At 39.7% G+C, this 15,037-nt stretch overlaps 1 protein-coding gene across 1 annotated transcript in view; it reads left to right on the top strand.

Annotated features, from left to right (window-relative positions):
* The window catches only part of tyw1 (tRNA-yW synthesizing protein 1 homolog (S. cerevisiae)), a 62,541-nt gene extending 48,820 nt beyond the window's left edge, over positions 1–13,721 (top strand). The window contains exons 15-16 of the mRNA XM_071495672.1: positions 2,313–2,480; positions 11,982–13,721. Of these exons, the coding sequence (XP_071351773.1) occupies positions 2,313–2,480; positions 11,982–12,203 (390 nt within the window). The 3' untranslated portion in view covers positions 12,204–13,721. The remainder of the gene's footprint in view (positions 1–2,312; positions 2,481–11,981) is intronic.
* Positions 13,722–15,037: the final 1,316 nt, after the last annotated feature.

The raw sequence follows: 15,037 nt of genomic DNA, 5'->3' as shown, positions 1-15,037 counted from the left end.
CATCTGGGATCATCAAAGGTACATGTTGACTTAATGTTCCCCTTGTTTAGGAGACTCAGAGGCTGATTTAATGTTGACACTAACACAAATAGTGAAATATGAAATGCATAAAACTTCTTCAGATACTAAATCAGTTGTATCTTCCACCTCTACAATATTTTAGTTGTATAATTCAGGAGCAGTAAACAGTGACAGCTGGGTGGCCCATATGATTAGAGAGGGACTGAAACCTGAAAGTCCAAATTCTCTTGAATCTATATTAAAGCTCAGCTTAAAGAACTGATGATGAATCTGATTGCTGGTGCAGGTTTTGCATTAGAGGGCACTGATTTGGAGTCTGCAGCAGATTCCCTCAGTTTGTACAAAACAGGCATCAAAGACACAGTCCCATCATGGCTCCCTCACACCTTTCTGCTCTGAGCCAAACTCATCAATACTTTGTCTCTGCCAAAGGGACCAATTTTATCCCCGTACCTCTCCCTCCTCATCACTTGTAACCACAGCACATATTTGCTGGTATTGATCAGAAAACAACCAGTGTTCAGTCTGCTATTGCCATTGATTTTTGTGGCCAAGGCCAGATGGTTTTTCACTTCCTGCCTCATTTCTCTCAACAGTTGAATGGGAAATTACATGGCAGCTACCACGTTTACTGGTGATAATCAGCAGTTGTTGCCACGTATGAAACCTTTTTGTCATCCATACCCTCCAAAATAAAAACAACACTTTGAAAAAGTAAAGGCAGCTTTTATTTAATCAGTTGAATTATTTTTGTCGCATGAGATCAAAATCTGATCTGATCCAGTAATTGAGTTTAACACATTTTTGCATTTCATCTGCTTATTTGTTACTCATTTATCATCATCTAATTGCAATACAATAACTCCTGCCCTCTTTCTGCCCTTCCATAATTACTTGCAATAGTTATGTCAGATTGCATGCTGCCTAAATAATCAGAGGCAGAATAAAAGTCATCCAAGAAACTTTAAAGTTTTGAATTAAGTTCTGTTTGTCTGGCACCAACACGCAATCAAGACTTAATGCTGTCGGGGGCCAAAACTGTGTCTGTGAACTACACAAACACCACAATTTAATTCACAAGTGACTCAGTATCAATGCAAGTCATGATGCTACCAAATTTAAGCTCAACTAATATTTTATGGCCATTACCTTATGCTAGATTGAGAGAACTGGGTGACCGGACAAATGAGTTGAAAGGCTCATTGCATAAAATGTCTTTTAACAGTTGTCAGTCATTTTCCTGATGCTGCTGAAAGAAGGAAACGCAGCAGGATTTGTAACGTCAATCAGCAATTTATTTGTCAGACTTCTAGACCCTGCTTTCCCTTTCAAATCCTGAGCCCAACTTTGATACTCAGTGAAAACAGCATAGTTGATTCCTATGAATCAGGGTTTTTCTACTGATGGTGACTCAGACCATCGCTCTGAGATTAGGTTTTTTTCCTTACCTGTTAGACAGACTTTTCACTGGAACTTGCAAATAGGCTTTTTCACTGATAAAATCAAAAGCAATTTTAATTTTTATATCCTATATTTGCATGAATGTTATTAGTCAAAAACAATGATTGATACATGGAAATGTGTTAAAAAGATTATTAAATTATTGAATGCATGGTCATGGACCAACCTGCAGTGCCTTCACAGACCACTGGTTGAAAATGCCTGCTTTAAATCACAGCCCAGAATCAGATGGTGTTCAGAAATTATTTGTGATACCGGGTGGGAATTGTAGAACCCACCCTTCATCTGAATTCTTAAAAACACTTAAATGCTCATATATTTGGCCGTTACTGGATTTTCACAGATATTATTGGTATTGGTGTATGGGTTAGCAGAGGTACAAAGAAATATGAGAGAGCCTGCATTTATATGTTTGATTATTTTACTCTTATTTTGAAAAAAGATGAATATTTTGGTTATTTTTTTAATAGTTCAATTCCCAGTTACTGTGGGGTTGATGTTCCAAATGTGCTGTTGTTATGTTTAGTGCTTCTGTCATGTGTGATGCTCAAAGTTAAGAGCCGATATGTAAAAATATCCTGCCTCACTTCAAATCACAAGTCAAAAAAGCGTTAGTCAAAAAATGTAGTCATGTATTTGTGTAATAAACAAACTTAGGTCACTGAAGTTCTCATTTGCATAAAAATATGTTATTGGCTCCAAAAACCCAGAACAATTTGCAGAGACAAAGACTTGTGTATGTTATGCAGTGATATAGATTTTCATCCTTGAATTGTGAAGCTCTGTCTTTCCTGTGCTTTGCTTCTGATCATGTTCTCCTGTGTCTCCAGGGCGTGACATACTGTGGGGAAAGCTCTGCCAGCAGCCTGACCATGGCTAACGTCCCCTGGCACCAGGAAGTGGTCGCCTTCGTCCAGCAGCTAGCTGACATGTTGCCTCAGTATGAGATCGCCTGCGAGCATGAGCACTCCAACTGTTTGCTCATCGCTCACACCAAGGTGAGATGTCGGCTTCAGAGAGGGTCACACATAACTACTTCACATACCACATCTGCAGCATGAACCATTAAATATAATGATCATTTTCACTCTTGCATCTGCTGAAACTGAGCGTTCAAACACATGAACTTTAACATTCCTCTCATGCGTGTTAAATCTTTCATATAATATTCCATGACATGGAACATCTGTTTATTAAATTACAAGAGTCTTCTAGCCCAGGACATTTTATAAATGTACAAAACAAAATGCAGAAAACTGAGTTGTTTAAGCATCAGTGCAGGCTGGCTTAGACAGGAGGTTGATGGTGGTTTTTCCCAAGCATTTTCCAGCATGAATTTTCTGCTGTGTATTAGAGCTCAAACTTTTTTTTTTTCCAGAAGTGACAAGAATTGATTGGTTCCAGTTTCTCAGATTAGATAAGATAAGATAAGAAAATGAACTACTACTAATATTGAAATTATTCTTTTGTTGCAGACTAGTGTTGCTATACAAAGCCAAAGCATTTGCTGTTATTAATGTTGATGAATAATATACTTGAAAGCAAGTTGCAGCAATTTCTGTCAGTGGTTGTGTTAAGTTCAATAATGCTCGTAGTTTTCTTTCGATTGTGTGTCTTTCTTTCTTTCTTTCTTTGGTGATTAGCTGTGTTTATTTTGTTTTTGCACTTGCTATCAGTTAAGTTCATTTGTTTTATTCTGACACATGAAATAGATTTTCAGGAAACAAGTCATTGGCTATAGAAGGATAAATCCATTCTTTCTGAGCTAATATATAATGTGAGTGGTCTTTTTACGCTCTACTTGATCAGCAAAACTAAATCCCCAAATATTTTAGTGCTGAACTAGTTCTAGGGTCTAATATAATTTACATGCTCATTAGGTGCCACAGTCTGCTGGTTATTTATCAGGTGCAGTTTACTGGCTACTGCTGTTGTTGCATATTAGCATTTCAGTGGACCTAGACAGTGGATTCTGCATTAACATCCTGTCACACATAATAATGAGTAATGTGTACCTGATGATCTTCTTTGCATCTGTTGAGATTCTGTAGTTCTTCCTTTCAGACACAAACACACACATCCTTTATCTGCATTTTCTTTCAAAGGCAGTTTCCAGACAGCTCATAAACTCACCACACGTTCCTTGTTTTTAAATTGGTGTTTTGATTTTGTCCTGTTGTATTATTTATGTAATTTATTCTCCTGTCTGCCCCCCTTTGAAAATATGCAACAGTTAGAGTGGTTTACTCTTACAGGCAGGAGGCAGGCTCACCACCCCAGAAAGCATCAGTCAGTGGTGGGTTCTGCCAAGGCAACTGTCCGTCAATAATTAATGAATGATGATTAATTGCTGTCTTGGCTGTCTCTGACAGAATAGAAATTCAAGCCAGTCAGCTGGGCACCCACACCCCCTCTAGTCAGACACACAAACACAAACACACATAAATGTGGGCTCTTTGAAATATCACAATTTATTTAACCACCAAACCCCTAATCCTCCTTTGTTTGTATTTACCAGATCTTTGTTTTCATGGGACGGCTTTCAGATTGATTTACCTCTGTGGTCTCTCTTGGCTCTCTCTGGGCTTCTTCTGGAGGGAGAAAGAAACAAGAAAGAAACAAGGCACCTGATGTTTATCATTTCTTTAACAGGGCTGCACTAATTACAAATCGCTGGTTCTGAAATCACAAGGAACCACAGTTAAGTAGCATCTTGTTCCTACAAGTCAAGATCAAGGTCCAGTTCAAACAAGAAGCTGGCAGCACAAATCTAGTGAAGTTACAGGAGCCATAAAGGCTGGGACAGAGGGAAGCTGTTTAAGAAAACTGACAGGAATTTTCATTTAGCTTAGTGCTACATGACAGAGGAACTGCTAAAGATGAAACAATATTTTTATCACAAAAAATAAATATATCTGGGGCTTAATGGTTATTAAATAGCTATGTTTCCAGTGGGAAAGTTGACTAACTCACTTAGCCTTTTGCCTCCTGTCCAAAAATATAAATAAATAAAAATGTAGAAACTGTAAATGTAAACTATAAATGTGTAGCGCAAAATGGAGCTAATCATGTTTTATGAGTTTAAAGATAATATTTTGATTTGAATGCAGGTTTGGTTCTTCCTGGAGACTCTACACATGCAGGACTTGAGATGAACGTCTATAAAAGGCAAATAAATCTGTTTTAGGGACAGCCATGTTGGTCTGTGAGTCATCCAAATACCTGCAGAACAAATGGCGTTCCCATCAGCTGCCGCTGTACTGTGCTAATTAGCGAATGTCAGCGTGCTAATATGCCAATCACATCATACATCATACCTCCTGAACACATCTGTAGACTCACAGACTGTAGAAAATGATGCACCCATGTTCAGTGAAGTGTTTCCTCTGAAGTGCAATTTAGAAATCCAGTTCTGGTTATTACAGATAAACTGACTGCAGACCCATGTATAAACTCAAAGATTATCATCATCACTATCATTACCTTCTTGGTGATGAGACACACACACACACACACACACACACACACACACACTCTCGAGACAAAAAAAGGTGTTAAAAAGCCATTTGTGCAACTGCTTTAGACACCTTAATTTATTTTCACCTTCTCGCCCACAACTGTCAGTATTTCTTAATATACTCACTCACACACACATTCTCTCCATCTCTCTCCACTCCTGCATCAGTCATACAGACACAGCAGTGTTAGTGCTTGATGCCCTGCAGCAGGATCTGTCTGTGTGTTGACTCTTAGCTAAGGCTGAGCCACCGTGAGAAGAATGAACAGCATCGGTTGGAGCACACACACTGTACCTCCAATTATTCTTATATGCTTATTTTCCCACGGTGTGTGTGTCTGTTTCTCTGTGTCCATATGCAAATGCATGCACACCTGAAGTTTGACAGGGCTTGAATGCACTTTTAGTGTTTCTGTTTTCACTGACTCTGACAGAGAAATACACAGGGTGAGAGTGTATCAGGTTTATCATGGTTTATCATAAAAATAAAAATAAAAATAAAACAATTATAACATGAGAGAGATATGCATGAACTCAAAGAAAATGGAAACATAGAAACATTTAATTATTTTAAAAAATTACACAAATTCTCTTTATGAAAAATTACTGCAGATGGAAAAATCAATGAAATTTACCATGGATTATCTTTAGATTCTGTTCATTCTGACTTTTGTGGCTAATACAAATATTGATGACTTTATTTTGTAGTTTGTGACTTAAGTTGAATAAGTCAATCTTCATGAGATGGTAATTGCTCACTCTGTCATGAATGGTTATCAGCATGGCTGGTAACAGCATGCAAGCAGTGTGACGCTAATTCATGTTTACAAGCTTAAGTGACAATCAAAATATTTGGTTGTCGAGGACAGTGAGTTAAATGGTGCAGATAATGAGAACAAATCCCCTCAATGCCTTAAGCAAAGCTGTAAAGTTTCAGCATAAAAGACTATGAAGTGTCAGGTGAAGTCTGTTAGTTAAACTATTCACTATACATGTGACATGGAGAGTGCAGACTGTCCACAGAACAAGACGAGGTGAAAACGTAGTATATGGGTGAATGACCTATTATCAAATCCTGATTTTATAACCATGACGTTGTCTGACAAAATCACCAAACACATAAAGATGAAGACTGAGCTGAGATTTCAGCTGCATTTACTGTAAAATGATCATTCGGAGAGAAGGTTAGAAGCGACAGAATATCTATATAATAATAGATATGTCTGGGATCCACAATAGTTTAACCTTCATTTACCTCAAACCCAGAATGTAATAGACTTTTATCAGAGTCAGTTCTTATTTCTGACTCCCTCTGTTTTGATATGAAGAATTGGTCAAATTAGTGCAAAGCCTTGTTTTCAGTCGCTCCCATTTGTTGTGTTAAAGTTACTGCATTATGTGTTAATACAAACTCAACACCTCCTGTCACTGTTTTATTTTATGCAGGGACAGTGCACAATTAAACATTAACCTTGTATAAACAAAGAGATATACATTCTACCAGGATATAGCAAAATAAAATGCTAATTTCCGCCCGTAGTTATATTTAAAGCCCTCTTATTGCTGTGCTGCAGTAAGCATATTGTCTCATATCCTGTGTTTTATGTTCTTTACATATTATTTAGATCTGCTAGTTTCTTTAGCAGTTACTGATGACTTCTCTCTCTCCCTCCCTCTCTCCTGCTCTCTCTGCTCGGTGTGTCTTATGTTCAGTTATCCCTCTGCCTCCTTTAGTAATAATGATACATGTTATGAAAGCTGGCAAACCAGAGCATCTCAGTAGACTGCCTGTAACAGGAGGTGTAGCTTAGGCCCCTAGTGCTCAGTCAGCATCCATACACAGTCCAGTCATGTACCAGGTTTATACCCAGACATGTATTAAAAAAGTCTCTAAATCTAGCAACAATGCACTAAGTTGCAGCCTGTAGAGACCCCCTGGTACAACCTGTTTGTGCCAGAAACTCCAAGGCATTCACCTGATTCACCTGACCAGTGGTGGAAATATGATCAGTCAGTCAGTCGCATTCCAGATTATAGGGCTGGTCCTGCTGTTGTGGTTCAGCCAAAAAATGCCGAACTCTTGTTAGTGTGTAACACACTGAATTGCTACTGCATGAGATTGACCCATATTAAATACTATTTCTTTGTCACTGTCTTTTATGAATTGGAGCAACACAACTTTATAAACCACAAGAAATGAAAATGTGCAAAACCCCCAAAGAACAGGTTGTGAACATCTCTACTTATGATCATGAAGTCACATGGCCTTAAAACCTAATATCACCACAAATGTAATGTAATGATTACAATCATTCCTCTAAATGTGTTTGAGTGCAGGTTTAAAATCAGTGCTCGCTATCAGCCGATATTTAAGTTTGTATATCAAAGTTAGTATCGAGAAGGAACGTTTGGAATTGGTGCATCACTTTTTAAATCGTGTATAAAACGAAGACACGGATACACTCAAGTAGAAAGGAAAATTGAGATTAAAATGAAAATTAAAGCTTAATCTGAAGATGGATCCTCCAGCATGAGTGCCTCCCTATGTAAATGTTTATAGATGCGTGTGTGCCGGCTCGCTGCTGTCTTTGTTCGGTCATCAATAATCCAGCAGAGTTTGGGAACTGGAGGCATTTTTAAGTTCCTCCTGTGAACAGAAAGTCTGATGTTATTCTGTTAAGTGTGTTCAGCGTCCTGAATGTCTGAATGTGCATCACAGTCTCTCTTTGCAGGAAGAGAGTCCAGAATATGAGGTCCTCCAGGTTTTAATGTTAACTTGCGTAACAGCAGGGTTTGAAACACATCACAAGGAAGCACATCAGTCGTGCATGCTTGCTTACTTCACAGACCTCAGATCTTAGAGTTCCAGTTAGATGATATCACTGTTTGATGTAGTCCTTTAAAAGACATCAGAGCTGTGTGTGTGTGTGTGTGTGTGTGTGTGTGTGTGTGTGTGTGTGTGTGTGTGTGTGTGTGTAGCGATAGATCTGTCCTGCACTGACACATTATCATCATTAGTTCATTTTCAGTTCCTGGGATCCTCCCATTGATAGGCGTTTCTCCCTTTCTCTGCATCTTTACTTCTCTCATTCCTTGTTCTGCTCTCTTGGCCGTTTCTCTCTTTCATCTCTCCTCTTTTTTTCCCTCTCTTTCCCTTCCCCCATCTTTTTTTCCCACTTATTTTCCATCCTATTCCATCCATCTCATTGGTCTTTCTCTCACAGGACAGTGTAAAGAGAAAAGAGATATGACACAGTTAAGACATAAACCTCCCAGGTCTTGCTGAAAGAGTTGCTCACTTACAGATGAGTTCTATCAGTAGACCTGTTATTTTTGTGTTTCAAAGTCTTAATGTGAAGCCATCTGTTTTTGCAGTCAAACATCATGTCAAGTATATTCATATTTATTATTACTGTATGGAACAAAGACAGGTAACTGTTGTTTACAGGCCAAGAGCATCAACTGTTACCGCAGCATTCAGCATCTAAACGGACCAATTGTGAGACTTGTCAGGAAAGTTTGAAGCTGCTCATGTTCTTCACACAACAAGATTGCTTACTACACAGTCTGTACTTTTCCTGTATTCACACCATGTCAGCAGAACAGGGACAAAGAAGAGGAAGACATCTTGTTATTATAAAGTCGGAGCAAACACACACTTTATTCCAAAGACGACTGCCTTTGACAGTCACACCAGATATGGAAATTAAAGCTGCAGTGTGTCATTTTTTTCCCTAATGTTTGTTAGTTAACAGCCTCGCAGCAGTGCACAGATATAACCCTCTAAACTTTTTGAGTGGTCCTCGCTCTTCTAGCCAATCAGACAAAGCCAGAGTCAGGGGTGGGAGCTCAGGGCTGTTGATGAATGTGTGAACGTGCGTACCTGCACAGAGATAGCATTAGCCACTGGAAGACGTTGTTGTGGTTGACAGATTAACTACACGCTCCTGATGGCAGCATTAGCTGAGACAGCGTACACAGAAGGATGGAGGTGAAGGGCGAAGCAGATTGCAACGGAGCAGGGAGAGAGAGGGGTGGAAGGTGCATGCTGTTTTTTCATCAGGTCACAGTAGTTACAGGGGTTTGTTAGCACATGAAATCAGATACGGTGTATTACTCCTCCTCAGCTGGCTGTGTTAGTGTAGAAGTTTGAGTGTATTTAACTGTAACTGCTGCCTGTGATGGTTCTGCAGCCATCTTGCCACCACTTTGCTGACAGGTCTGTAGCTTTTAAAAGTTCTGTATTTTTTTCACCAAGTGGCAACCTTTGCACATGCACACACACACACACACACACACACACACACACACACACACACACACACACACTTGTGATTACAACTAGAAGCACTCTGCCTCTTATCTGTACAACATGATGTTTGTCTGGTAACAGGTTCAGCAAGAAAATGTGCAACACAAAATACAATAGGGTCCAAAATGAATGGGAAAGACTTTTGGAGGCCACTGTTTGTCTCCCTGCTTATAGATATGAAGATGGCACTGGGTTGAAAAATAATCTGGGTTGCAGTTCACAGACAACAACAGCGATTTGTTAACTATACACACAGACAAGGACGTGCATCACGAAACCTTTCGAGCACTGACTATTTCCCTGTGAACAGAGCATGAGAGATCGGTGTGAACGTACCGCACAGCTCACTGGCATGTGCTCATACATGAAGGCGCCTCCTGTGGTGCTCAGTGAAGAAGCTGTCCTCAGCATCCTCAGTGATCCTCAGCAAAGCCGCTGTTAGCAGAAACAGCAGGCCATCTTGTTCTCTTCCCAGCGCAGCTTTGTTGCTCAGAGGCGGAAATTGTTTTGCCGAGATGCCGGCTGCATAAATATCATCCCTTCTCATTACCAGAAACATTAACAATAGACGCTGCTTTAATCCCTCTCTTTCTCAGGCCTCATTAGCAATGCAGCGGGCAGCGTGTCTCTAATGGCTGAAGCAGGCGCAAGGCATCTAAAGGCTAACACTCAAACACTTACTGCCGTTCCTCCCTCAGTGGGCCATCATCTCCAGCAGCAAAGTCTTTAACTGGGCATATAAATGTTAGTCCTTCATGAGTGCATTTTATCATATTGAGTTGCTGTCTTTTCGAAGAACATCAGTGATGTAACACAAGCTTTTTCCCTCCTGTTGTGTGAATTACAGTAGTAGAAGCAGTTTGGCATCAGACTGAGAATAAAAAAAAAAAAAAAAAAAAACAGGCCCCCGCGCTCACAAGGGGGGTCTGTCCAAAGCAGCTATGAACCTGAAAGAGCTTTTAAATGCTAAATGCTGAGAGCTAAAAGCACAACAGCCGTCCCCAGTGACAACTTTGTGCCATTTTACATCCAGTTACAGCTTCTCGAAACCTCCAAACAATACCCAGGAGTGAGTTCAAGTCAACAAGGGCTGTTTAAAGATCAGACTTTGCTCCATGCCGCCGTAAACAGTACTAATCTTCAGAAGACAGGTTGTGTCGTACCTAACACAAGCTTGCTTTGCTTTGCTTCCTCTCTGGTTCCTCTCAGTCTTTCCCACCTTTGCTGACAACAAGGGAAACGTGGTAGTGTGTCGGCTGGAGAGCACTGTGGTGAGCTGGGGAAGGAGAGGTCACGCTCATCACCCCCACCCTGCGCTGGTTTGGGAAAATAAGCAGGATTAGAGAGGCAGACTGATGTTAGAGGCTTTTTTCCTCACTGTCGCACACATAAGCTCTTCTTTCTCTCTCTGGTAGCCAGTCTGCCTCTCACAAATAAACAAACACACACACACACACACACACACACACACACACCGCTCTTCTTTATCTTTCTGTCCATTTATCTCCCTTTTATTTTCTGCTCACTAAAATGGATGGCCAGTTGGGCGAAGGACTAAGCAGTGATTGATAAAAGAAGAGATGTGAGGAGAAGGGAGGAGATGGTGTTGGGGAAACCACAGCCATTAAAAAAAAAAAAAAATTGGCTGATGTGGAGCAAGACGTGCTGTAATCACTGAGGGTCTTTTTGATCACATATTTACTTTATGTTACTTCAGTCAGTGATGGTCTAATTCTTGCTTTCTGTATCTGTGAATGTTAATCGATTTATATCAAATGAAAAGTATAAATGAACTTGTTTAATTTATTTATTTACATTTATTTTCCTATGACTCAGATGAAACAGTTTCAGTCTGAGTGGTATATAAACTTAGATTGATGTTCAGTGGGTTTATTTCCTGTTCATTATGGGCCATGGCAGCAAGCGGATGTTTGACATTTTATAGACCATGACTAATCAATTAATTAAAAATAAGTCACTTGATTAATCAATATTGAAAATGATTCTTGGGTGCAGCCTTGTACACACTGACTTGCAATGTTAGCTTCTGTTTTGTGTTTCATTACTAAACCAGCAGCTGGTTTTCTTGTCATTACCAAAAAAAAGATTTTCTTCGGTTTCTCGCTGGGGCTGGCTGCACAAAACACCTTAAGATTTCTACTTAAGTATGACAGTTAAGGTTTTATTTGTCCTCAGCTGAGGGAGTTACTCAAGGGTGTTAACTAGCATCTCTTTAAAATTGAGGAATTTGCAGCAGTGATAGAGATTCTACAGAAAGACATGAAACACCTCAACTGTATCTGACTGGAAAGATCATATGGTATAAAACCATAAAGCAACCATGAAGCTGCGGGAAGTAGACAGACCCAACTCTAGAGGGTCGGACAAATCATGAACTGACTGCTGGTCAAACCTGTAATGAAAAATCAGTCCCCCATCGTTAAGGTTGTCTCCTGGTCATGGAACACTCTTCTTGTGTTCATTTGTTCATTTATCCCCATAAACTCAGCCACGTTGTAGTAATGATACAGTCAGAGGTACATTAAGTTTTTTTCCCCTACTTTGGTCACAACGGTTTAACTGACTTTGAGTGATTCCTTAAGTATATGATTAAGATAAGGAGAAAACACATCTGTACACAGCCTCTCTCACTCTCCCTTTTGCTTTCAGTTCAAGGTGGATGGTGAGTGGTGGACATGGATTGACTACGAGCGTTTCCAGGAGTTGGCGCAGGCTCATGAGGAGAGCGGCGGACAGCAGAGCTTCTCGGCCTTGGACTACATAGCCAAGACCCCTAACTGGGCTCAGTTTGGAGCCTCGGAGCAAGGTTTTGACCCGGCGGACACACGCTTCCAACGACGCAACAAAACCAAAGACATCTCAGGATGTTGATGTATGAGAGAGAGAGAGAGAGGTAGCAGTGACAGAGCGAGTACTGGTATATTTAGAAAAAAAATAAAGAAAATAGGGTTCAGTGTTTTTATTCCCATTCACTTTGAGTAGACAGTTAAGCAGCTTTTTACTGCCCTCGTTCTCATGTGAACTTAAACTCCTTCTCCCTCTTTTAATTTCTCGTCAATTTCGATCTTTAATTTTACTGGCTCGACCCCCTGAGATCAGCCAGAAACTGCCAGAATCAATTCTTTCACACTTATTTTCTAGACATTCCCCTCCACACCTACTTTAAGTGCTTCCTTTTGCTTCGTATATATAAATAGATCTTTTATATTTCCCTGTTTTTTTGTCTTTGAAAGGGTCGTTATTATGAATGTCTTTGGCTTTGATCTTTCTAATCATCTGGCAGCAATCAGGGAAGATTTTACGCTGTAAGAGTTGAACCTGGCAGTGGTTTCATCATCAGCCTCATCTCTAATGTTTTTTACAATCCAGGCTCCAGTGAGGCAGCGCAGGACATGATTAGCATGTAAGGAACAGCTCCTTTACTTCTCCTCACATCCTCCGTGGGAGTTACACATCTTTCCCAGACACCTTTTGCTCTCCCACCCACTCATTAGGACAGTGGCTGTGTTTACTTGGCAGAGAGAGAAGAGCATGCGGGCAAGGCTGCGTCTCCACTGGGAGAGTCTCTTCACAGCACATGCTTCTTATTGCTCTTTGTGGGGTTTTTTGTTTTGTTTTGTTTTGTTTTTTTTCAGTACAAATGCGGCTCTATTGCACATTCCCACCAGTGTCAGCTTTTCCCAGAGAGTAGAAAATATTGCAGCTTTTGACTGACACCTCTGCCATTCTGATGTAGATTAATAAAAGTGGGCAGTATTTTAAAAAATGAAACATCATGATCCATGTTTGTGAGCTATTTGAATACTTTGAAAATGACAGCATTTTTGACCGTTTGAGCTTCACTAGGGGCAGATGACATAGTCTCTGTAGGTCTAATACAATAAGATAGATAAAGAGCATTAAAACTTATAACATTTTTTGCTTGTTTTGCAGTTAAAAACATAACAATTCAAAATTTAAGCTGTTTTGTAATGTCAGGTCTCATAACATATGTCAATACATCTCCCAGCTCTTAGTTAAATAGACACAAACAGTTCTTGTGCAAACCATTTAAAAGGTTAGTATTTATCCTGTCTGATCTACATTCAGACACCATCCAGGATAAGACATGAGCATCATGGGAAGTGATGCGCTGTTTCTTCACATTGGTCTAATAACTCACGTAAAATTCCTCCCCAAGTCCAGCGTGTTGGGAAACAAAGCCTTGATTGATGTTTTATTGAATCCAGATGTAAAAAATGAAGTCCATTTTAATTTGTTGTATTTGAATGTAAATCCAGATGTGAACATTTTATTTAGATTTGTTTTGTCAGGTGTCTGACAGTGACTCCCTGCTGGGAAAACAGCAGGCGTGTGGATACATCACTGTAATAAATGTGTTTGGAATAATCTGCTGTGTCATTTGTGACGTTCACATACAGCACACACACAAACACATGGGCACATTAAGGCACTGTATTTCTGCCTCACGTGGTATTGTCACTTTTTTTTTTTTTTTTTTACTGGTGCAAAGTGGGAAGTTGACATTTTAAGACGTAATAACTGTGGCAAAAGCTTTCTGGGCTGCACTTTGAGGCCGGCAGAAGTGCTCTAATTGAACAGGAATAGAGCAGAGGTGAAGTTCAGGAGTGATACAACAGTACAGCAGCTCCTTTTATTCCTTTTTAACTTTACTCAGGTGTTTGCTGCTGCTGTTCTAGTTTAGAGACTGTAGTAAGTTATTAGTATTAGTGATTCTTTTTTCTTTCTTTGCAATACAAAATTACAAATCCCTTAGAATAGAATTTAATATTGTAGAGAAGACTTGCATTATCTGTAATGTAATACAGTTTAACATGGTAACAGCTAAGGGGCATTAACTGTTAAGAAATTCTGTTATTATTTTCAAAACCTTGTCTTTCTCTCCTCAGTGTTTTCTTCATGCTGCATGCAGCAGCTCAGCATTTCGCCTCCTCTGGAAATCTGACGAAGGTTTCACTTGTTCTCAGCACACACAGCCAGGTGCACAGCTGTGGAGACGCAAACCAACATGGCACCTGTAAGGGCAGTGAAGTTTGTTCCAGTGTTAAATACAATTGGTCGATTATCTTAATTAATTCAAGTGACTTCGGACTCAACAGCCAAATTCTGTCAAGCTCTCAGTGGATAAATGTCAAGTGCTTTTCTTTTTTTCTTTCTTTAAACAGACCAAAGTATGCAGCATGTGTCTGTGACTGACAACATGAAATATGTGATTTGAAAATTCATGCACAGACTGATTATCTGACTCTGTTAAAGATTTTATTTAGTTTGGGGGAAGTAAAACACGGTTGAAGAGAAATGTACAAGATGGATCACTGCTGCACAAGATTTTTTATTTTGCAGCTAATTAAATGTTCCTCTAGCAGCTCCATGATATCAAGTGCTTATTTCTTTCTTGATGGCAATAACCCCTCGGTGATGACAGATACAAAGATCAATAAGTACCTTCACCCTCTGTGCAGCATCTCATAAAATCTTTAACAAGCTTAACAATTGTCAGACAGAAGATGTGATTTGTCAAAGCTCAGCATGGATACAGATATAAACCATCCGTCACTGAGTTATCTTGACAGTGACATACACAGGAGAGAGCACGCTCCTCAGTGGGTAAACTGTTGATGATTGAAGCTGCAGGTGTGAAGTTGTGTAACTATAAATATGTAGCAGCATGGCCGCCACGTTCA

The sequence above is a fragment of the Trachinotus anak genome, unplaced genomic scaffold (genome assembly GCF_046630095.1).
Source record: "Trachinotus anak isolate AG129_WGS33_773 ecotype Australia unplaced genomic scaffold, CSIRO_AGI_Tana_v1 ptg000014l, whole genome shotgun sequence".
Taxonomy (NCBI): Eukaryota; Metazoa; Chordata; class Actinopteri; order Carangiformes; family Carangidae; genus Trachinotus; species Trachinotus anak.
This window is presented reverse-complemented; position numbering and strand designations above follow the sequence as displayed.